The sequence below is a fragment of the Arvicanthis niloticus genome, chromosome 6, assembly GCF_011762505.2.
Source record: "Arvicanthis niloticus isolate mArvNil1 chromosome 6, mArvNil1.pat.X, whole genome shotgun sequence".
Taxonomy (NCBI): Eukaryota; Metazoa; Chordata; class Mammalia; order Rodentia; family Muridae; genus Arvicanthis; species Arvicanthis niloticus.
In genome coordinates, this window is record NC_047663.1 from 37,972,659 (window position 1) to 37,996,188 (window position 23,530).

General features: G+C 46.1%; 1 protein-coding gene across 5 annotated transcripts; it reads left to right on the forward strand.

Moving 5' to 3' along the window:
* Positions 1–4,604: 4,604 nt before the first annotated feature.
* Dusp14 (dual specificity phosphatase 14) lies at positions 4,605–22,671 on the forward strand. 5 transcript variants are annotated; one of them, XM_076936144.1, is made up of 4 exons: positions 5,327–6,005; positions 12,886–13,014; positions 19,561–19,649; positions 21,421–22,671. In XM_076936144.1, exon 4 carries the CDS (start codon positions 21,518–21,520, stop codon positions 22,112–22,114), a length of 597 nt encoding a protein of 198 aa, XP_076792259.1. In that variant the 5' UTR covers positions 5,327–6,005; positions 12,886–13,014; positions 19,561–19,649; positions 21,421–21,517; the 3' UTR covers positions 22,115–22,671. The 5 variants fall into 5 exon arrangements, with proteins under 5 accessions (XP_034361486.1, XP_034361485.1, XP_076792260.1 ...); XM_034505595.2 differs by lacking the exons at positions 5,327–6,005; positions 12,886–13,014 and adding an exon at positions 4,605–4,743; XM_034505594.2 differs by lacking the exons at positions 5,327–6,005; positions 12,886–13,014 and adding an exon at positions 4,630–4,750.
* The last annotated feature ends 859 nt before the right edge of the window (positions 22,672–23,530 follow it).

A 23,530-nucleotide genomic window follows, 5' to 3' on the forward strand; every position in this document is an offset into this window, starting at 1 on the left:
GAAAGTTATACAGAGGTGTACAGCAGGATTGTAACTGGTAAACCACAGCAAATCTCCAATAGTTTCAAAAAGGCACAGTGATCCAGTGGCCTAATGGATAACTCATTGGCCTGGGGAGCTGGGCTCAAGCCCTAGATTCACAAGGAGATTAGTTTGCTAGGTATAGTAGGTGGCACATGCCTTTAAACCCAGCACTTGGGAAACAGAGGCAGGAGAATCTCTGAGTTCCAGGCTAGCCAGGGCTACATTTTGAGTCCCTTTCGCAAAAAAAAAAAAAAAAAAAACCCACAAACAAACAACAACAACAAAGAGTGGGGCTAGAGAGATGGCTCAGGGTTCAGTTCCCAGTATCCACATGACAGCTCATGCCTGTTTGTAACTCCAGTTCCAGGGAATCAGACACCCTCACACAGATATATATGCATCAAAAACACCAATGCACACAAAATAAAAATAGATTAAAAAAGGAAAAGAAAAAAGAAAAGCACTCTCAAATCAAACCTTGTTCACTGAAAGCCCTGATCACTACTGTTTTCCTGTCTCAAGGATGACCTCAAAGCTGGGCCAATTTGTCAACCAGAGGCTGAGACATAAATAGAAGATGCAAGCATTCTTTTTTTAATTAAAAAGAGTGTGTGTGTGTGTGTGTGTGTGTGTGTGTGTGTGTGTGTGTGTGTGTGTGTGTGTGGTGTGTGTGTGTGTGTGTGCCTAAGAAGGTCAGGAGAAGGTACAAAAAAGGGCATTGAATCCCATGTAGCTGGAATTGCAGGCAGTTGTAAGCCACCCAAGGTGGATGTCAGGACCAAACTAGGAGCCTCCCTGTGGGAGCAGTATGCATTCTTAACTGCTGAGCCGTCTCTCCAGCCCTACAAACATTCCTTTTAGAAGACACATGGAAGTCAACGTAAAGAGCAGTCACTGCCCAAGCAACTAAGAATATTCTAGGGTTGGAAGACATCAGAGTGGAATCAGAGTAGAAGCCTCTGTTCTCTGTGTCTAACCAGGTCTTCCCCTGAAGACACTGCACTGCTCCAAAGTACCACTTAAGTGGTTGTGGCCTGGAGGATCCAAACCTTGGCTGGGCACCTACAATCTGTACTGTTGTAACTGATGGCTCCTAAAGTAATTGACGTCCATAAATACATATTTATAGCCTAGAAAGTGCCAATCCATTTGCTACCTGTAACTATTTAAGTTTGAAGTGATCCAGGTTTTGTGGCACAGGCCTTAGATCCTGGCACTGGGGAGGCAGAGGCAGGTGGACCTCAGGTGTTGGAGGCTAGAGGCTAGCCAGGGCTACCCAATAAAACCCTGTCCAAAAAAAAAAAAAAAAGCAGTTCTTTTTGGGCTGGCAAGAAGGCAGTTAAGAGCCTTCTCTTCAAGAAGTCCTGGATTCAACACTCAGCACCCATATGGTACCTCACAAACACCTGTAACTACAGTTTTAGGGGATTGGCTGCCTTCTAGGCCCTCTGTGAGCACCCAGCACCCACATGGTGACAGACATATATGTAGACAAAACACCCATATAGATTAAATGAGTACAATTGAAGTCACCAGGCTGGGGGATAGAGTTCCGTTGGTATAGTGGTTGTTGGCCATGCACAGGGACCTTAGGTTCAATCACCAGTACTGTAAATAAATACATAAATTTGAATCAACTAAAAAGGACTAACATTACAAATGAGTTCCTTGATCACACAGGCTGTATATCAAGGGCTTAGAAGCCAGCAGAGGCTCTTGAGGCACCTGCATTCTACAGAGAAGACATTTCAGCCACACTTTCTACTTAACTTCAGAACATTACAACACACTAGGCAGTGAAGGGTCTCTATTCGCACGAGCTTGCCTCTCCCTTCTTAGGTTAGGGTGTGACTTTTCCTGGAAGGCTTATATCCTATAGTCCACAGAAGATGTCCTCCTGCTCCTTGTCACCACCTAGAGCTTACTCATGTGCAAGTAATAATGAAACCAAAAAATTAACCCAACAAACAAAACTGGCTGGAATTTAGGGAGTGTGACTGCTGCCAAGTCACGAAGTAACTGAAGGACTGTAGGTTTTCAACCTGTGTGGGGGCCAAGACCCTTTCACATGGGTCCCATATCAAATATCCTTCGTGTCAGATATTCACATTAGGATTCAAAACAGTAGCCGGGCGGTGGTGGCGCACGCCTTTAATCCCAGCACTTGGGAGGCAGAGGCAGGCGGATTTCTGAGTTCGAGGCCAGCCTGGTCTACAGAGTGAGCTCCAGGACAGCCAGGACTACACAGAGAAACCCTGTCTTGAAAAACCAAAAAAAAAAAAAAAAAAAAAAAAAAAAAAAAAAAAAAAAAGGATTCAAAATAGTAACATAATTACACTTATGAAGTAGTAACAAGAATAACATTATGGTTGGAACTATATAACTATAACATGAGGGACTGAATTAAAGTCTGGCAGCACTGGGAAGGTTGAAAAGCACTGTAGAGGGACATGCAGAAATGAAGGTAACATTCAATCCCTTCCAGTAGAGAAGTTGCCATTTTTACCCTAGCGTTGTCAAAAGCAGGTCATGAAGCAAACTGCCGGAATAATACAGTGCCAGGAAAATACCTTCCCAAGCACTTTGAGCTCCGTGCTTCAGCCTCATCTTAGTCTACTTGTGTTCTTACATTAAAAGGTTAATTTTGCCTAATTTTAAAGCGCTGGTGCTTTTTATGGCATCAAATCTCTTCAGTCTAGGCCACTTTAGCTCTCCCTGGATTATCACTAAAATGCCTTTGGTGTTATACTTTTGTTTGGGAAACAAAAACTTCTAGGTATTCCAGCACTCACAAAAAGACTCTGAATCCTGTTGGCCAATGGAGATTAAAAAAGAAAGTAAATGCCGGGTGGTGGCCCACGCCTTTAATCCCAGCACTTGGGAGGCAGAGGCAGGAGGATTTCTGAGTTCGAGGCCAGCCTGGTCTACAGAGTTCCAGGGAAACCCTGTCTCGAAAAACCAAAAAAGAAAAAAAAGAAAAAAAGAAAAAAAGAAAGAAAGAAAGTAAATAAAACAAGAATCTCCAGGTTTTACTCGAAGACAGTAGAAGCTGTTAAGTAAGCCCTAAGTGCCCCCAAACCCTCTGTCCCCTCATCCAATTGCAAGAATACTAGTTTGACTTCAACAGTTCTGATGTCAGCGATTTGCTACATCGAGGGCATGGCTTGGGTGAGCACAGGACCGAGTGCCAAGTCAGAACTCCTGGAGTCTGACTCACTGCAGAGGCTGGAGAAAGTCGTTCCTATTGCCCCTGTGTCGCCCCTCAATTCTGCTAGCAAAGGGAGAGCCAGGTGGCGCTAAAGAAAGTCAGTTTGGGAGGCAGAGGCAGGTGGATTTCTGAATTCAAGGCCAGCTTGGTCTACAGAGTGAGTTCCAGGACAGCAGGGCTATACAGAGAAACCCTGTCTCGAAAAACAAAACAAAACAAAATAATAAATAAATAAAATCAAAAAATAATAAAATCAAAAATAAATAAAATAAAAAAGAAAGTCAGTTTGCATCTATTCATTTCAGGTGAGAAGACCTAAAGAGAGAGAGGGGAGAGGGGAGAGGGGAGAGGGGAGAGGGGAGAGGGGAGAGGGGAGAGGGGAGAGGGGAGAGGGGAGACGGGAGAGGGGAGAGGGGAGAGGGGAGAGGGGAGAGGGGAGAGGGGAGAGGGGAGAGGGGAGAGGGGAGGAGAGGGGAGAGGGGAGGAGAGGGGAGAGGGGAGGAGAGAGGGGAGAGGGGAGGAGAGGGGAGAGGGGAGGAGAGGGGAGAGGGGAGGAGAGGGGAGAGGGGAGAGGAGAGGGGGAGAGAGAGGAGGAGGGGAAGAGAGAGAGGGAGGGGGGAGAGGGGAGAGGGGAGAGGGGAGAGGGGAGGAGAGGGGGAGAGAGAGAGGGAGAGAGGGGGAGAGAGGGAGAGAGAGAGGGAGAGAGAGAGGGAGAGAGGGGGAGAGAGGGAGAGAGGGGGAGAGAGAGGGAGGGGGGAGAGAGAGAGAGAGAGAGAGAGAGAGAGAGAGAGAGAGACTGACTTCAGAGTTGAGAGCAAATAAATCTCAAGGTTGTACTTAGGAGTGTGGGAGGATACTGTCAACATGTCAATGGTTTAGGGGTCTTTAACTCCTTGGAGTTTCCCCAGTTACTGGAACTGCCCTCACCTGTCAATCAAAACCCACCCAGCAGTTGATGGAAGACTTAGTTAGGGCATGATGGTGTGCTAGGGAGAGTAAGAGAGAGGCAGGCTCTCTGTGAGTTCAAGGCCAATCTGGTCTACATAGTGAGACCTTCCTTGTCTCAACAAACAAGCAAAAAAGAGTGAGTTTGCCTTCACCCTTCACCGGGTGTCTCGCCCGGGGGAGGAGGCGGGGGTGGCTGAGAGGCGGTGATTAGTCACTGGCTGCTGCGCTCACACCTTTTATATTGTCTCTTCCCGCAGTTGCCTCTGCATTTGGACAGATCCTTCGAACGCCAGCTCAGAAGCTGGGGCCGGAGGACAATCCCGCAGAGAGGAGTAGGGGTCTGCGATAAGTCCAGGTGAGTAGGAACCGGGGCCAGGACAAACGGCCCGCGCCGCAACGCGCACGCGCGGCGCCCGGAACTCACGCGCGTCCCCGCCGCGGGCCGGCACTCGGAAGAGGGCGGTGGCGCGCCGGGAGCGGGAGGTGCGCGAGGCCGCCGGGCAGAAGCCGCGAGCCGCGTAGCAGCACGGACCCGAGAAACGCCGCCTCAACCGGGACACTCGGTACAGGGTGCGGGGGGAAAGCAAGAGGGGCCCTGGCTCGCGCGACCCTCGGTTCTGCAAACTTTGTGCGGGTGTCCGGCGACCTCGGGGCGGGAGAGTCTGGGATCCCCGAATCCAAGCTGCCAGGCGTCAGCATGCACCCTGCGACTGGCCCCGCCAGCCCCTGGAAACACTTGGCTTTCTGCAATGCCAAGTACTCAACTTGAGCGTCTCTCCTCGGTGTTAGATTGGTGTGCAGAGTGCTCACATATGACTCTTATTTCTCCTAAGTATCCTTGCTCTGGAGCGAAGTTGAATTGTGTTGGGCTTGGGGTAGGTGAGGGAGCCGAGTAGTGTAGCCGCTTTAGGATTGTATAACTACCTTGTATTGAAGTGGATGTTGCCAGTGGCATCGGCTAATGTTATGGTAACTGGGCATCTTGGAAGCAAGAGAAGGCGGGGTGCTTTACCAGTAGTCTCCCAGTCTAATAATACTAAAAACGACGCCTCGTACTTTCCACTCAGGAGAACCCTACATATGCTCTCTGGTTAGCTTTCGGTGGAGTTTCTAGGAGGTAGGTGTGGAGCTCTGCTTTTCCGTTTTGTAGATGTAAAAAAAGGAGGCGACGATTCGGATTCTTACTGACTTTAATGAAATGTGAACCAAGAGTTTTAACGCAGTTTCCTGCAATTCTTGCTCCAAAGTACCAACTTTGAAGTTTAATGGGATACCAGAACATCCTCCCTGAGGGCAATGAAAGGTCGTAGAGGCCAGGGGTCAGTAATCTGTAGCTGCAGGCCTCGGCTACAAAGCTGGGTCCCTCAAACCAAGTTGCAACTCTTTTGGTGTTGTATGTATTCTTTGCAAAGTTGTGTGTGTTTAGGGCTGCAGTTTGCCCTAATGTGGACTCATAAAGGGCACTTAATCTTGGTTTCCTTGAGAAACAGAGGAATGAGGCACCCCCAGAATGAGGCACCACCTCTTCCTTGCCAGAGACACCTTAAGAATTCACAGGAGGTCAGACCAGGGCCGAGAATTCCCTGGAGGAGGGAGGAAGGAGCCCTGCACAGGCGGCTTGACACATGGGCCCCACTCCTGCCTCCAGCTCTGACTCACCTTCTGACGCTTGGGGGAGGAGAATAGCTGCTTGGTATTTTTGGCTTTCCCCCATAAAACGGGAGACAGTTGGCTTCATTCGAGTCTTCTCAGCATCCTTTTCGAGCGAGCGCAGCGCCGCTGGGCTTAGTTCTCCTCGGAAACCTTTGATACTGGCTGACTGCAGGTATGTATTCTGTGAGATCCCTTAATAGATCCGCATACAGATTTACTGCTGGAGGTTCTAAGTCTGGGAAATCCTTCAAGACTTTGGGATTAAAGTTAGGGGTAAGAGAGAGCTTTTGATTAGATGGATGCCTTTGCATTAGGAATTTCTTTCTTTCTTTTTTTTTTTAACAAGATAAATTAAAAATATTTTTCCAGCATCACAAAGGCTTGGCTCATTCCGTTGAAAAATTAGAACTTTACAGACCAGGTCATTGTCTTCTTTTAATCTTCTAAAGAATGGCTGTGTGTCCTTCTGTTGGTTTGTATCTCGTAGACTCTTCCCAGCATTTTAATAGATGTGTATTTGCATAAGTGATTTGCTAACAAAATTATTTGAAAGTAGATTGGTCCGGTTTATAACAATTTGTTTTTTGTCTAGAACAGGGAGCATGCTTTTTTAGGTACAGCCGATTGTAAAATTATGTTAAACTCTGACAGCACCATAGTCTTTCTCTGAGCAACAGGCAAAAGGATCTCGAAAACAACTTGAAAGTAATTGAATCATTGTGATGCTTGGTTTTACTCCCAGGTGCAAAATGGAAACTTTCCTATTAATACACAAACATGCATGACCGACAGCAGTGGATTGTCTTTGCTCAGAGAAGACACAAGAGGGAGTGGAAGGCAAGGAGAGTTGCTAAAGCAACCGATGGCCTGGGTATAAACTTACAGAGCTGGCATTTAAGGTGGTAGCTTCATTATTTATGATAGCTTCACTGGGGTGACACGCTTCACTGGGGTGACACGACAGAAAAGAAAGCGTTAATGGAGGAGGGTGTCACGGCTCAAATTGGTGATGACAGAAAAAGGGTTCATCTGACAGTTCATGTCAGCAGTGCATGACTGAATAGCAAACATTTATTAAGTAGTTTTGCTGTTCTAAAGGCTGAGTGCTGAGGTAGAAGGCAAATGAGGGTCACGGCCTTAGACTCAGCTGAGTAATAGTGACATTGGGAGAGCAATGCACTCTTCCTGGGTGCAGAGAGTGGTTTTTGTTTTTTTGTTTTTTGTTTTTTGTTTTTTTGTAGTTGATAATATATTTACTTAAGCTTTTAAATGTGGTTTTTCAAGATAAAGGAATAAAATGGATAGGTAACTTGAGTTACTTTAGAGAAAGATGTAAGGGTAACCACAGCCAAGACTCGGACTCCAACTATGTTTCTCCTCCACCCCCCTCCCCCCACACAGCCTGGATTACTGCGCTGACTTTAAGGGAAATAATCTCCTTTGTCTGTAGTTTTTACCTCCTAAGCACAGCTGTTCATGCACCTCTCACCTTTATGCAACTTTCTTTTAGGTCTTGTTTGTTTTTGTTTCTTTGAGACCAGGTCTCTATGTATCCCTAGAACTTGCTCTGTAGACCAGGCTGGCCTCAAATTCACTGAGCTCTACCTGCCTCTGCCGCCCAGCTGCTGGGATTATAGGCATTTGCCACTATACCAGGCTTAGATTTTTTTTTTCCACTAGAGATCATATATATATATGTGTGTGTGTGTGTGTGTATGTATGTGTATATACATACATACACACACATATATATATGTATATGTATACATATATATGTATATATATATATATATATATACTGAACATATAAATAATTGGGTAAGATTATGCACTATAGTGTTGAATTTTAATTCATATATTTATGTGCATGTTTGTCATGCTTTCTGTGCATGTTTGTCTGTGTACTATATCTGTGCCTAGAGCTAAGGGAGGCCATAAAAAGGTGTAAGATCCTGAAGACTAGAGTTAAATATTGTTGTAAGCTGCCATGTGGAGGCTGAGATTTGAACCCAGGTCTTCTGAAATAGCAGCCAGTGCTCTTAGCCACTGAGCCGTCTCTCCAGACCCTGTGCTATGATTTTTTAAAAAATGTTGTTGATTTTGTTATCTGAGATTGTAGTTGGTTCATTTGGGTTAAACATTACCTGTCAATGTCAAATGTTGATGAACATGTCTGTAGCCTTGGGCAATTATGAATAGTCCTGGGTCTGGAGTGATGCTCTTTCTCTAAAGAGGGCGTCTCAGTTTACATTCCTCCTATGGTGTTCACCTTGAAGTCTTAGGTTACTGTGTTTGCTGTTTAACCACAGCAGGCTTGGATGTGTCATGGGGTTGGGGGTTATTGTGGTTCCTGTTGTATAATGCCCTGATGTGTTTGTGTGAGTGGTTATTCTATCTGCATGTATGTTCGTACACCACATGCCTTCAAAGGGCAGAAGGCATTGGATCCTCTCGAGCAGAAGTTACAGACAGTTGTGAGCCATCAGGTGGGTGCTGGGAATTGAACCATGGTCCTCTCTGAAGAGCAGTTAGTGTTCTTTAACTACGGATCCATCTCTTCATCCTCACTAATGTGTTTGTTTACTCATGTTAAGGTTTGTGGTTTGAGCCAGGTGGGTCTCGTAACAATTGGGAGGCACAGGCCAACCTGGTCTTTAGAGTGAGTTCCAGGACAGCCAAAAATAGTCTGGGGGGAGGGGAGGGGAAGGAAGCCAAAACTAGCCAGGCTGTGGTGGCTGGTGCATGCTTTTAATCTCACCATCTACCTGGAGGCAGAGGCAGGCAGAGTTTGAGGCCCAACTGGTCTACAGAGCAAAGTCCAGGACAGCCTGAGGGTTACACAACCTGTCTTTACAAAACAAGACAAAACAAGACAAACAAAAATTCTATGGTTTGGATTGACATACACCAGAAACAGTTTTCCCACTGAACTTAGTTGAAAAATACTCAACAGACTCTTTATTGATTTTATTTGACAGTTTATAGTTACAGAAAATTTACCTATGCAAAATGAGGCTCAAAAAATAGAAATCTTTGAAGGCCTTGAGTGACTCCTAATCCCGCTGAATGCAGGCTTTGTGACCAGCCCTAAAGGTGGAACTCAAGAATGGGAGGTGGGTGTGAACCCAGACCCAACCTTGGTAAAGAACTCTAAGGAAAGGACGGACACACTTGTGTGTGCAAGTCCCTGTGCGGCACAGAACACAGCTGCACATAGTGCCTGTGCTACAGGAATAAGTGACAGAGAGTTGTCAATGTAAGCTTTTCTCTCACCCTTCATGTAAGAAGAGGCAATTTACAGGATATTCCATACAGAAACGTCCCCAGTTCCCAGCACACCCTTTGTTAGGCTTTGGGTTTGCTGGCTGGATTTAAAGGTATAGGATGAGTGTGGAAGTGAGGAAGGAGAGGAGATGAAGTCATCTCAAGACACTGACTAAATTCCAGTCTGTATTGAGTGCCTGTTACATATTCTCTTGGTTCTGAGGCCTCCCGGGAGACCCCACAGCCAGAGGGTGATGAAAGAGTGAGTTCAGAGCGTAGAAGCCATGGATCCTTTCTATTCTGGAAGGCAGCTTAGGAAACGCTATAGTGCTTTGCTTTCAGGTTTTATTTACATACACCACATATACTTTTTAAAAAATTTATTTACCTTCTGCATTCATGTTTTGCCTGCACACATGTCTATGTGATCTTGGAGTTACAAACAGTTGCAAGCTACCATGTGGTGAAAGGATTTGAATCCAGTTCTCTTGGAAGAGCATTCAGTGCCCCTAACAGCTGAACTGTCTCTCCAGCCCCCACAAATACATTTTTGCTTGTAAAATTTTTTTTGTTCCGTTTGTTGCAGATCTTGGCTTTCAAGAAGATAGCTTTAAGAATAGGATTAAAAAGTATTGTCCGAAGAGAGATCCCATTGGTGTGTGTTGATAACCCCTTGACTTGGCAGTTGCTGCCAGTCACTTGTCAATGACTTTGTCAGTGAGGCTGGCTCAGCTCTTATGGATGTGTCAGTGGTGAGTCTGACAAGAGAGTACTTCCTGTCCAGTTTATCAGTGTTAACTCCTCCTACCCTCCTGTAGTCTCTGGAGGAGAAAAGGGACCTTTTGAAATCCATGCCCAGTTAGGTCCCAGATGGATGGCCTATGGCATTTTTTTAAATTGTTTCTTTTGAGGACCAAGGTCTTGGGACCACACCTTCATTTTTCTGGTCCTGCTTCTCAGGGGACAGACAGTCAGCCTTTCGGCCTTATGTGCTTTTTCACTGGACCTTTCAGGAGTCTTTAGAGTGGCAAATCTGCCTTGCCCAGCTGGTGGCAGAAAGTCCTGGTCCCGGAAAAGGTTACTCATGCTCTCTGTAGAGGCTGGGAAAGCCTGTGCACCTCCATTGCCCTCTGATCGCTTGTCTGGGAACCCTGGAAGAGTGATAGTGAGCCTCCTAGCTCTCTGTAGGCTCCAGTGGCATCAGTGGGGAAAGCATTTCTGGATACTGTTGCCATCTTGTGACTTGCAGGATTCCAGCTGTAGTTGTTGGGATAGCACCTAAGTCTGCATTTCTGTCAAGCTTGTGGATAGGGCCGTGAGGGAGTAGGAAGAGGCAGTAACAAAAGGCATGCGTTCTGCATCAGGAATCTGGAAGTGAGGCTCTTGAAAGGCAGTAATGGGGGATGGCAAGATGGGCGAGCAGACAACGGTGTGTGCTGCCAAGGCTGAAGGACCTGTGTTTGGTCCCAGGCTCCCAAGTGGTAGAAAGAGAACTGACCTCTGACCTCCATATGTGTGCTATGGCAAGTGAATGCCCAGACACATGTATAATACACACATTAAATGTAATTTTAAAAGTAAGGCAATAATGACCAACTACCTTAAGTGGATTAGAGAAAGAAGCATATTAGTCTGGCCAGTGAGACTCCATCTGCCATGATTTGGATGTGCTCTCCTGAGGCTTGGTTTTCAGCGTGGCCGGGTTGGGAGGGTGGAACTTGAAAGATGTGGAGCCTGCCAGAAGGTAATTAGGTTATTGGGGCATCACAGTCAGATTAGGGATTGGTGCTATTTTAGAGTGGGCTCTAAAGAGGGGTGACTGGACAGTCAGCCTGGCCCCTTCCTGGTCTCTGGCTTTGTTGTATCCTTCCATGTCTCCCACCTTTGCCATGATGCAGCTAGAGGCTGTCAAGATGAAGCTGACCATCCATGGACTTTCAGCCTCAAAAACATCGAGCTACATAAACCCCATAGAAGAGGGAGATTGAGATAAAGCCCTAGGCTTCTTCTGGGTTTTACCCTGAGATATATATCCAGTTTTTTTTCTGTCCATAGCAGCCAGCCTCCTGTTTTTTTTTATAGCAGTAGAAAATGTACTACTATTTCTCCTTAAGGAACAACTGAGTTCTCCACGTCGCTGGCTGACTTTACTGTGCTTTAATCCTGTCCTTCTTTGCATTGCTACAGTACCAGTTGTTTGCCTTCACCATTTGAGTCTCTTAATGTTTGTCTCTTTCTATTATTCGGTTGTTTTCAGATGTGTATCATGCTTCATTTCTTCATGATGATCAAATTCTGACAGCCTTTTTTTTTTTTTTTTTTTTTTTTTTTTAATTTTGGAACAAGGTCTAATGTAGCCCAGGCTGTCCTCAAACTCACTGTATAGTCGAAGCCTTCAACTGTTCCTGCCTCATCTCCCAAATGCTATGATTATACATATGGTTGCCACTCTGTGCTTCCTAGAGAAAGCATGTACCTTTAAGGATCTGTTCATAGATTCCTGTAGGCCAAGAACCCAGATAGACCTGGTGGACTGGGGTTAACTTGTGTTTGCTTCATAATGGCTAGATCCTCTGTGGGCAATAAAGGCCAGGTGACTGGGCCCGGGGCTAGGCTCACGCTAGGACTGCCTACATATAGCCTGATACACTGTTGGACTAGTTTAGGCACAGCACCTGACTCCTAAGCCAATCCCAGAAGAGCTGGTTAGAATCTCACCTTGGAAGCTTCATTTCTGTTAAATCCTTTTTGTTGTTTTGTTTTTTGATTGAGGTCTTCCTAAACCTGGATTTCCAGTGACATCAGCCCCACCCTGGGAAATATTGCTGAATGTTAAATGATTCAGTAAACGCAGCTAGAAGAGAGTCACACTTAGGTTCTAGGTCAGGCACAGTGATGCTTATCTGTAATTCCAGTCCTTGGGAGGGGGAGGCAAGAAGATCACGGGTTCAAAGCCAACGTAGGCTATAATAGATCTTGTCTCAACGTTAAGAAAGATTAAGATTCTAGCTGGGCCTGGTGCTTTAGGTCTGTAATCCTGGCAGCTTGGAAAACTGAGGCAGAATTGCCATTTCAAGAATTGTCTTGACTGCAAAGTGAGCTCAAGGCCAGACTGAATGACTTAGACTACATCTCAGATAAACAAAGGGCTGAGAAATTAGCTCAATGGGAGAGTGCTTGCCTGTGTGCTATTTGATTCCCAGGACTCCCAAAAGAAAACAAAATTCAGGTTATCCCATAACTACCTAGTGTAATGATTATTTCTGGTTGTCAACTTGACTATATCTGGAATGAACCTAGAAATGGAAGGCTTACCTGTGATCCAGATCTTGAGTCTGGAAGGTAGGTTTCCTACCTGGATCCGACCTAGAGATCTTTTTTTTTTTGTTTTGTTTTGTTTTGTTTTTCAAGACAGGGTTTCTCTGTGTAGCCCTGGCTGTCCTGGAGCTCACTATGTAGACCAGGCTGGCCTTGAACTCAGAAATTCACCTGCCTCTGCCTCCCAAGTGCTGGGATTAAAGGCGTGCGCCACCACCCCCCGGTCGACCTAGATATCTTGAGGCATAGTGGCTATGATAAGCTTAGATCTAGGCAAGATAATACTTGCCTTTAATTCCAGGACACAGAGGCAAGCAGATCTCTTGAGTTAAAGGTCAGCCTAGGACAAGTAAGTTTTAGATCCAGACATGGTGGTACACAGCTTTAATCTGGGCCACACCTGCTGGAGGCCTACTAGGCTTTCCTAAAAAGTAAGCCTCCCTCTTCACGTGCTTGCACTTACTTGCCAGCACATCTGTTGGAACCTACTTCTACAGAAGACCAGCTGAAACAACTAGACTCATGGGACTGAGCAGCTCCTAGACTCTTGGACTTCCCATTCTCAGCTGCCCATTGTTGGGTTAGTTGGACTGCAGCCTGTAAGTCTTTACAATAAGTTCCCTTAATATATACATTCCATAAATCTGTGACCCTGACTAACACCCAGGTTACCTTGTGGTATCTGAATGGACGCACCATTCATTTTACATAGTTCCTTGCAGTCTTTTCTTTTTGCTCATTGTATCCCAGGGAGGAAGTTCAATGGATTGATCATATAGAACCAGTTTTTGCTTTAGCCCATGTTGTCCTAGAACTCAGAGCAGTCTTCCTGGCACAGTCTCTCCTGAGTCCTGGGATTACAGGAATGAGATACACCTGGCCTAGAGCCAAACATCTTCAGCTTTGTGTATCACTATTGACTTTTTAAATTTTTATTTTATGTGTACTAGTTTTGCCTATATGTCTGTGTAAGGATGTTGGATCCCCTGGAACTGGGCTTAGACAGTTGTGAGCTTCCATGTAGGTGCTGGGAATTGAACCTGGGTCCTTCGGAAAAGCTGCCAGTGTTCTTAGCCTCTGAGCCATCTCTCCAGCCCCTATTTTGGCTTTTTAGCTCCCCGAGCCCATCAAATGGCTATCTCTTCCTGTGAGAAGATATGTGTTCTTCAGTTGTGTTTAGCTAGTAGCATTCACTGGATTTATGTTGAATGTGGTGGCCTATACTTGTAATCTAAGCACTTGGGAGCTGGATATAAGAGAAGTCAGGAGTTCCAGGTCAACCTCAGCTACAAAGAGAGTTAAGGGCTAACCTGGGCTACTTGGTATTGTTTCAAAAACAAAGTGGCTGTCAACTTTCCAGTGGTGCACATTTGTGATTTAATAGTGAAAATAAATGAGAAAAGTAATATTTATCACAATGTAGGCTAAAATGCTCCAGTCTCATTTCTTAAAGAACTAGATAGATGCTTAGCAAGGAGATGGATGAAATGTGATTGTATAACTTTCTGAGCATAAAAAAGTAAGTTTAGGGGCTGGAGAGGTGGCTCAGAGCCTTTTGTTTTAATGCAGAGGTCATACCTGTAATTCCCAGCCTTCACATCAAGTAGTTCACAGCCACCTGTAGCAGGGGCATCTCATGCCATCTTCTGGCCTCTGTGAACACTTGCACACAACCACATAGACAAACCGCATATGATATATATTAATATATATATATATATATATATATATCCTTGCTCTGACATGTACTTTGACCATAAAGCTAGGGATATTTCATTATTTTGTTTATTTACAATTTAAATTAATTACATTTTAATTAATTACATTTTGCCTTTCCCTTCTTTTTCTCCAGTCCCTCCTATGTTCCATCCCTACTCTTTCTTTTATTATTGTTACACCGATATGGACATGCTGAGTCCACTTTTGTTTGGTGCTTCAGGGCTAATAATTGCTTTGTACTGGACTGCCAGTCGATTCATCCCTGGAAGAGATTCCTTCCTTCCTCAAGTTTTTGTCTAGGGGTGAGGCTCTGTGAAAAACTCCCCCTTCCTCGTTAGTTAGCATGCCGATTGATACTGTCATTGTTCAGGTAGTGTTTGTGCAGTCATTTCCAAGAGAGGTGGTGACACAGCTGACTTCCTGGTCCTCTGGCTCTTAGAATTTTTCTGCCCTGTCTTCTGTGATCTTCCCTGAGCCCATAGATGCAGGAGCTGTGATGTGGATGTAACCACTGGGGCCTCCCCACAACCCACTGATCTCTGTCTGCACTGTGCCCAGTTGTGGTTTTCTGTGTTAGTCTTCATTTGCTGTCGATGAGGGGAGGTAGCCACATTTATCTATGGGTACAAGGGTAGATTTAGACTGTAGTAACGCTGCTCTATCAGAATGGCAGTAGCAGATTATTTTCTAAGGCCCATGACCTCACGAGCCATGAGAAGCTGGCTACGTTTCTAGTACCAGGATGACTTCCCTCCTGTGGGCTTTAAGTCCGATTAGACAGCTGTTGGTTGCACCAACATGTGAGCGCCACTCCACTCCACCTTTGTCTTATAGTGCTGCTGGTCGTTGCTGTGGTTTATTGTCATAGCTGGGCTATGAAGGAGGCTTCCAGGTTAGATCCAGCTCAATATCTGAGTCCCATGTTCTAAGTGTGTTGCCTTCAGCAACAGGAGCTTAGCATCAACCTCTGAGAGGCAGCAAAGGCAACAGCAAGAGTCAGAATTTTTTTTTTTTTTTTTTGAGTTATTTGGACACTTGACCAACAGCTTAAAAGATCTTGTGATTGGTACTGGTTTTGTAGTCTATGGTTCGTGTGGAGAACATCAGCTCAAGAGACATAGCTTCAACAGTGTTGTGTGTGTATGTACTGTGTATCACGTATTCCTGTTCCCTCAAGACTTCCCAGATAGAGCCTGTTCAATGCCTTTCCATTCCCCTCTTCATGAGCACCCAGATCCTACAATTCCTTTTCAATGTCCCCGACCCCCCAACCCCCATGGTTCATATTCATGAACCATGAAAATATTCCTCAACTACTTAGCTGTTCTCTCTAGCCCTCCTGCACCTCTGTGGCCACTTGGCCACTTTGTGCATTTTCAACCTGAGAAAAGAAACAGCGGATGGGACTTTACACCTTTAACTGCTGAGTCTAGTGGCTGCCAGTGTTACTGAGGAAAGACAGCTTTGGTGAATGCTCTGAACAGGCCAAGACTTCCAGACGTTCTCCGCCACACTGGCACTGATCCGGTGTGGATTACCAGTGTGCAACCACAAGACAAATCCTGCATGCCCAGAGCTCTGCAAAAGGCAGCTCTTACTAGTTGGTACAAGACTAAGATTATGGCCCCTGTGAGACTCTGACACTAACTTTCTTACTAGTGCTTGACACTTACGGTTCAGAGGCCAGCACCTCAGTAGGTCACCCTGTTCCTGAACTTGCTGTGCCATCCTTCCATGGCTGACCCGACGGTTGCAGTCTAGGTGTGCACTGTGCCTGGCATCTCTCTGACATCTTACACCCACACTAGGATTTTTTGCAGTGTCTTATGGAGATCAAGCTGGCCTTGAACTTAACAGACATCTGCCTCTGCCTCCAAGTGCTGCAGTTAAAGGTGTAAGCCCCCAGAACACCCCTCCCAACCTTCTGTGTTCCGTCTGCTTTTGTGCCTTTGGTGTCCCCTTGTTATTCTCTTGGTCAGGAGCCATGTTTCCCTCCAAAAAGAAAAAATGCAGCTGCACAGCCGCTTGGGAAGGCTGATGTGGACACATTGGTGTGTGGTGGGTGGTTCTATAGGCCAGTGTGCAGCAGTGGAGGGCCTGCTCACTCAGCCCTGGGGCAATCTTTGATCCATGTACACACACAGGCTAGACTCTTAGCAGACTTCTTGTCTCCCAGCACTCTTTCTGTGCTTATGATATAATACCTGTGGGCTTTTATATTCTTTATAGTCAGGCCCTGCCATTAGAACTGGGTCACACTAGGCTACTTATGCCCAACCCAGAGACAGCTCTTTGATGGTGCCCCTCTGCAGTAAGAGGAAGGTTCTGTGCTGTTCTCACTAAGTGACAAGCAGAAGTCCATCTGGGCTCAGACTTGTCTGTCATTGTTTAAAGGGGTCTGTCCCGGCTGCTGCTGCCAGGACACCATGATGAAGGCAATGAGGACACAGCAGCTCCTCACACAGTCCCACAGTGCATGGGGCAGAGCTACAGGCCACATTGTTTTTGAGCTTTCCTGGCTTTATTTCTTCTTTAAGTTGCAATCACCTCACCCTGCCCAGACTTGTGTTTTCCAGTCCGCAAGGGGCGAGAGAGCTTGTGAAGTACCTGCCCTCTGAGTACTTGCTGGCAGAAGGTGTTTTTCTAAACCTTGTAGCCAGCTTTGGCATTTGGAGCAGGTTTGCTGGCACAGGACCAAGCGGTGGCAGCAGGAACAGAGCATCGTGTCTGCCTTGCTTGGATTCTGCCTGGAGGATGCACAATCTGTCTTCTCTGTCCACCAAGCGCATGAGCAGTGACAGGCAAACCTGGGCCTCCAGCCTGCCTTTGCACAGCCTGGGCCCCTGAAAGACCACCCTGCCGAAAAGACCTCCAGCCTGGGCATCCAGTTTCGGAGGGCCAGTGGACTCCTGGATGCAGGATTATTTGGGAGAGCACAGGCTGAGTCCCTCCTACCTAGGCAACAAGATAGCCATGTGGGGATTTGAGTAGAGAGTCCTCGGCTTTGAGTTTTGAGTTTATTACTTTTGTGATTTTTGTTCTTTAAAATTAAGAGGCTTCTGCCATGGGAAGATGACAAGCTTACCTTTTATGTCCAACACACACACCTACACCTCCTTAAATCTTCACCTGTCTTCTTAGACTGCTTGTATCTGTAGTCTGCTGTGGACCGGTCATGGGCCCACTCTGATCTGGAGGGAGCACCTCAGGCTTGGTACAGAGTGCAGTATGTGTGGGGATGTTCCTAGGTGGTATCACACTGGCATCTACTGCTTCAGTGGTTCTGACTGTCCTTGACCAACATCAGCAGAACCTAGAAAATTCAATCCTGCTCCAGAACCACAGAAAAGAAAGTAAGGCCCAGTGGTCGGAGTCCCAACATACCTAACATATCTCACAGGGGACTCGGATAGGAAAGTCCCTGCATTGTGACAGAACTAAACATGGATTTGGGTATAGTATAAGATCTCAAGTAACCCAGGCTGGCCCTCTACTGGCTATATAGCTGAGGATGATCTTGAACCCCCACCTCCCAAGAGCTGGGATTACAGGCATGAGCCACTTATGTGCATGGTTGTTTGCCTACCTGGGTGAATGAATGTATATATGCATGCATGTACTGTGTGCATGACTGTCCACAGTAGCCCGAAGAGGGCATCATATCCTAGAACTGGAGTTCCAGAGGTTTGTGAACTGTCTTATGGGTGCTGGAACTGCACCCCAACCCCCTGGAAGTTCTTAACTGTTGGACTGTCTAGTCTCTAGGGTGGTGGTGGTTTGCATTTCTTTGTTGGGTGGGGCACACCACAGCTCATTCAGAGATCAGGACAACTTGTAGGTGTCAGCTCTGTCCTCCCTGATGTGGGCTTTGGGGATGGAGCTGGGGTCCTCAGGCTCAGCGGAGAGCACCTTGGCCTGCTAAGCCATCTTTTTAGCCCCAGGTGGATCAGGGAAATCACATATGCCAGGCAAACACTCCATAGAAGTAAACCCTAGCCCTAATCTGGAAACTATTTTATTTTATTCTTTTTGTTTGCTGTGGGGACAAGGACTCACTGTGTAGCTCAGGCTGTACTTGAATTTATGATCCTTCTGCCCTATCCTTCCTCCCAGTGCCTGTGTTATGGGTTTGCCTCATCGTGCCCAGCTTTCTAAACTGTCTGAAAGGCTTAAACCTACATGTCCTGTAACCATCTTTACATCTCTTAGGTGTTTAACCAAGGGAGGGCATTTGTTTACACAAAGGTCTGCCCCTGAACCTCTGTAATGGCTTTACTCACAATAGGAACAATCCAGTATCCACCAGTATGTGAGCAGAGACATCACATGTTGTATTTGCACTATGGAGCGCTATTCAGCAACAAGGAGTCAGGCCCAGCATCATTAATCTCAGGTTACCACCCCGAGATGTTGCAGGACTCTTTAGATGATTTCAAAGCTAAGTGTGGGGACACATGCACGTAATTCCAGCACTCTGGAGAATGAGGCAGGAGGATTAAGAGTTTGAGCCTAGCTTAGGCTACATAGGTGGTTCAAGGCTAGCTAATAGCCAAGGCTGCATAGTAAGATTCTGTCTCAAACACAAACCTCAAAAAGTAAAATGAGGGTAGAGGGCAAAGAGGAATGTGTTATAAAGGAACATGAGAGTGCTGACTAGGAGACCTGGGTATCTTATTTTGAGGTCCTGTGTCTGGAGTGTTTGTGTCAAAACTATCAAACACTGGGTAGTTATGTTAGTTTATACATACATACAAGCAAAGCTGTAAGCAAACATGTGATGCTTACCCGGGTGAGGCAGGGGATCTTTGTGGAAGGGAAGCCCTTCAGGAGATTGTCATGGTGCCTGTCAGGTTACATAACGGACAGAGGCTAAACAGGGAAGGGAATGAATGTTGAGTTTGCTCGCCTGCTCAAGCTGCAAGCATTGCTGGTGGTGGCCCTGTCAGCTGTGGAGCTGTCCTGGTCCCATGTCTGAAGACAATGCTCCTAACCCAATACCATGCCACCTTGAACTCCTATCCCAGGTCACAGTTTATCACATCCCCCGTCTCTTGCTTTTCTTCCTGTGGTGACTTCAGACCCACTTCCTTGTGCTCCTGGGGTGACAGCAGGTGCCAAGAAGAGGCTGTGTCAACCTTACATCTTACAGGTCTGCAATGCCTCCAATGGTATCATGTCGTGTGGTCCTTGAATTACCTTTGGTTTTGTCATTGCCAGAAGTGTACGTAGTGCTTGCAGACTGTGGGCTTATATATCCGAGACCCAGTTGGTATTTTCTACTGGCATATTCTTTAAGTCACACCAAAAATGTTTAGTAGACCCCTGCTTCCAAAATTCATCCCACATTTGATTTAGCACAAGAATCCAGGAGGAATGGCATGGGGCTTCCTGACTGGCTACATCCTTGCCTCTTTGTCTTCCTACAGATCTGATTTGTATTCACTGTAACCAGCACTGCTCCCAAGACTTTCTGGATCTGGACCAAGGGCTCCAGCTCACTGGAAATCCTTAGCACGTGAGTAGCCATTGTATTGCCACTATGTAAGCTGGGATGAGCACACTGGTTTCCTGTGACATCAGACAGGTGTTACATAAGCATCAGGATGCACAAACTATGAAACAAAGATGGTTTGACAGTAAGAGGTTGATTGGTATGTCTAAAATCTCAGGAAACTAATAATTAGAATAATTACCTTTTCTTTCTTAAGACATGGTCTCACCTAGTAGCCCAGGCTGGCCTGGGACTCAAATCCTCTGCCTATGACTTGCTACCATACCCAGCTCATAATTTCCTCTTCTGTGGTTACAAATATATACCAATATTTTATAGTAAACACTTTACTAATAAGAACATAGATTTCAAATACTGAACTAAATTAATGTGAATTCCAGCACATCCCTGAACCCAGTAGAATTCACTTGGGAGCTTGGGACTTGGCAGAGGAGGGTAAGATTGTCACTTATTGTACCCAGGGTCAGCTCAGATAAATTCTTATTTAGCTGATTTGATAGTAATAAAAATTGAAGCTGGGCAGTGGTGGCACACGCCTTTAATCCCAGCACTTGGGAGGCAGAGGCAGGCGGATTTCTGAGTTCGAGGCCAGCCTGGTCTACAGAGTGAGTTCCAGGACAGCCAGGGCTACACAGAGAAACCCTGTCTCGAAAAACCAAAAAAAAAAAAAAAAAAAAAAAAAAAAGACCATGCATGGCCTTCAAAGCTGAGGATTTAACTCCTATGGTACTTACTAGCCCTGGTTCACTAACACTGTATATTTCTCTCTCTCTTCTCTTCTCTCTCTCTCTGTCTCTCTCTCTCTCTCTGTATATTTCTTCTCTCTCTCTCTCTCTCTCTCTCTGTCACACACACACACACACACACACACACACACACACACACACACACTGTGCCTCCAAATTGAAATTGCCTGGGATTATTTCCATGGAAAGGCCATAGTACTTTACCCAAATTTTTAAAAAATTCACACATCGTAAGAATTAAAAGAAGTTAGTATCTTGGGCTGGTCAGATGGCTTAGCAGATAAAAGTCCTTGTTGCCAAGCCTGATGACCTGAGTTCAGTCCCTGAAACCCTTCTGGTGGAAGGAGAGAACTCCCATGAGATGTCCTCACCCCTCCCCCATGCCCTCGTACACAAGCACACAGACATACGCCATACAATAAATACCTATAGAAATGTATTTTTAAACAGCGAGGAGCACACACAATGCGGCTTCCTTTTGCTGGTATCCAGTTTTGTTATTCTGTAAAGGTAGTTTACTAACTACCTTGACTGTGACATCACTCAGGATTAGCGAAACACAGGAGTGAGAAGCGCGCAGTACCATGGCTCTGTGCTCTGTGGAGTACAACACTTTGGCTTTCTGGGCACAGACTGTAACTTAGTGCCAGTAGACTTGTGTAGCCAGTGTGAATCTGGGTTTGATTCCCAACCCCGAAGAATTGAGGAATGCCTCTCCCTTCAGGAGGACTCCGCCAGATGGCTCTTCAGGAACCAGTCAGGCATGTTTTCTGTCTTTTAACTTTTTCTAAAAATAGGGTGACTATTTTCACTGAAGGGATTTAAAAAAAAAAAAAAAAGCATAGTTTCATATTGATTTTACATTTTGGCATTGCAGGCTACATCTCCTAATGGCCTGTAGAAAATGATTTATTTATTTCCTGTAAAGCATGCCCTCTGCCTTACTTCCTAATTCTTTCCCTTCCCTTCCCCCAAAGCCCTGGAGGTGGTGGCCGAGTAAAGTTCTGACAGTTACCTGTATCTTGCAGGAAGGAGGCTGCAGTCTTGGGTTCCCTGGTGGAGGACGGACTCCACTGCTCTCGGGTCTTGCCCCCTGATGATGATAGTGTGACCACAGGCATCTTCATGAGCTCCAGAGGTCACAGCACACTCCCACGGACTCTCATGGCTCCTCGGATGATTTCCGAGGGAGACATAGGAGGCATTGCTCAGATCACCTCCTCTCTCTTCTTGGGCAGAGCCAGTGTGGCCTCCAACCGCCACCTCCTCCAGGCCCGTGGCATCACCTGCGTCGTCAACGCAACCATCGAGATCCCCAACTTCAACTGGCCCCAGTTTGAATATGTTAAAGTGCCTCTGGCTGACATCCCTCATGCCCCCATTAGACTGTACTTTGACACTGTGGCCGACAAGATCCACAGCGTGAGCAAGAAGCACGGGGCTACCTTGGTGCACTGTGCTGCAGGCGTGAGCCGCTCGGCCACCCTCTGTATCGCGTACCTGATGAAATTCCACAACTTGTGCCTGTTGGAGGCATACAACTGGGTGAAAGCCCGGAGGCCTGTCATCAGGCCCAACCTGGGCTTCTGGAGGCAGCTGATAGACTACGAGAGCCAGCTCTTTGGGAAGTCTTCGGTTAAGATGGTACACACACCCTATGGCATCATTCCAGACGTTTATGAGAAGGAGTCCCGACACTTGATGCCTTATTGGGGGATTTAGCGTTGCCACAGCTGGCATCCACAGCCCCTCAGCAGTACCAGCATCTGCCACTCACCATCTGTTCCCCTCTTCCTCTCTCTGGTTCTCCCGAGAATGTTTCTACACTGGGTGTTCGGGTTTAAGAGATGCGGAGGGGAAATATGTACGTTACTAGTGACGTTTTTTTAAAAAACTAGCATTTTGAAATAGTGAACATGAAAATCTTTAACTGGCCTTTAATCATTTGTAACAACTGGAACAGTGTAGGACACTGTTCCTGCTTTCTTTCTGGCTCCCGCATTTTAGGAGCCTTAGAAGGTGCAGGAGGAGCCTGATTAACCCTCTAGAGACCAGCTTTGCCAAGGGCTGCAGGCTGGACAGTTTAGGGAAGATCAAGGCCAGCTCAGTCCCTGCCGGGTTAGCCTGGTCCTTTTCCTCTGTTATTTGATTCTATAAGTTAAGTTCACCATTGTTTAGTTGATAAGTGGTTATGATAAAACCTGTTGCAAAGACCCTCTTGAACTCAGTGTGCCCTGGGATCACATTAGCGTTATTTTTAATAAACTTGCTTATCACAAGCCCTTTACTAATCATTTCAGGTGTGTGCGTGCATGTGCGCATGCTCATGTGTGTCTCATGTGTGTCCGTGGAAGAAAGAAGTTCTTCAGTCACTGTTCAACTTAGGACCATTATGGTCACTATTTAAAATGGAAACCCCAATGGAATCAGATCGGTCACATTTCACATCCTTGCAGATGAGCAGAAATCATTTGAATGTGGAAACAGTGTGGAGAAGGTGGTCTAACCTGCAGCTCCCGAGCAGTAAGACCTCAGGAGAGCTGTGCGCGTGGGCCCAGACAAGTCATGTCCCGGGTCAAAAGGTCAGGCTACCCCTGATGGCGCACACACACACTCAGAGGTGCTGAGTTCCATTTTTGTCTTGGTTAAAGTGTCAAGTACACCCTCAAAGAAATGGAAGCCATGCCTCTGCTCACCTAGTAACACAAAAAGCCTCTGTCTACCACAAACTCAGCAAAGAGCAATGGCTTCCAGTAAACCTGCCTGTACGGCTTGTCAGGGAAGCAGCACAAGTTTTAACAAGCTCCTCTCTGTTTGCTCTCCTGTGAGTGCTGGGAGGCCAGGCAACCCTCAGAGTACTTTTCCGTTTTATTAGCCAGGTTTTCTGGCTTTTTGATCTGTTTTAAGGAGACACATGCCCTCGACATATGTAATTGAATTCTATCTTGCAGATTTTATCTGGTGTATGGCATTGGGATTCCATCAAAAGGTTACCTTTACATTTATACTATATCTACCCTTACGTGCACCTATCTTTATCTAAACGGGAAAATTTGAAACAGTTTCTCTGGGAAATCAGAGGAGCATACATGCAACCGTTATCACATGACCAAAAAAACCGATCTATGGAGTCTGGCT

Coding starts and splice junctions, on each gene's coding strand:
- Dusp14 (XM_034505595.2), top strand. CDS start 21,518: ATGAGCTCCAGAGGTCACAGCACACTCCCACGGACTCTCATGGCTCCT.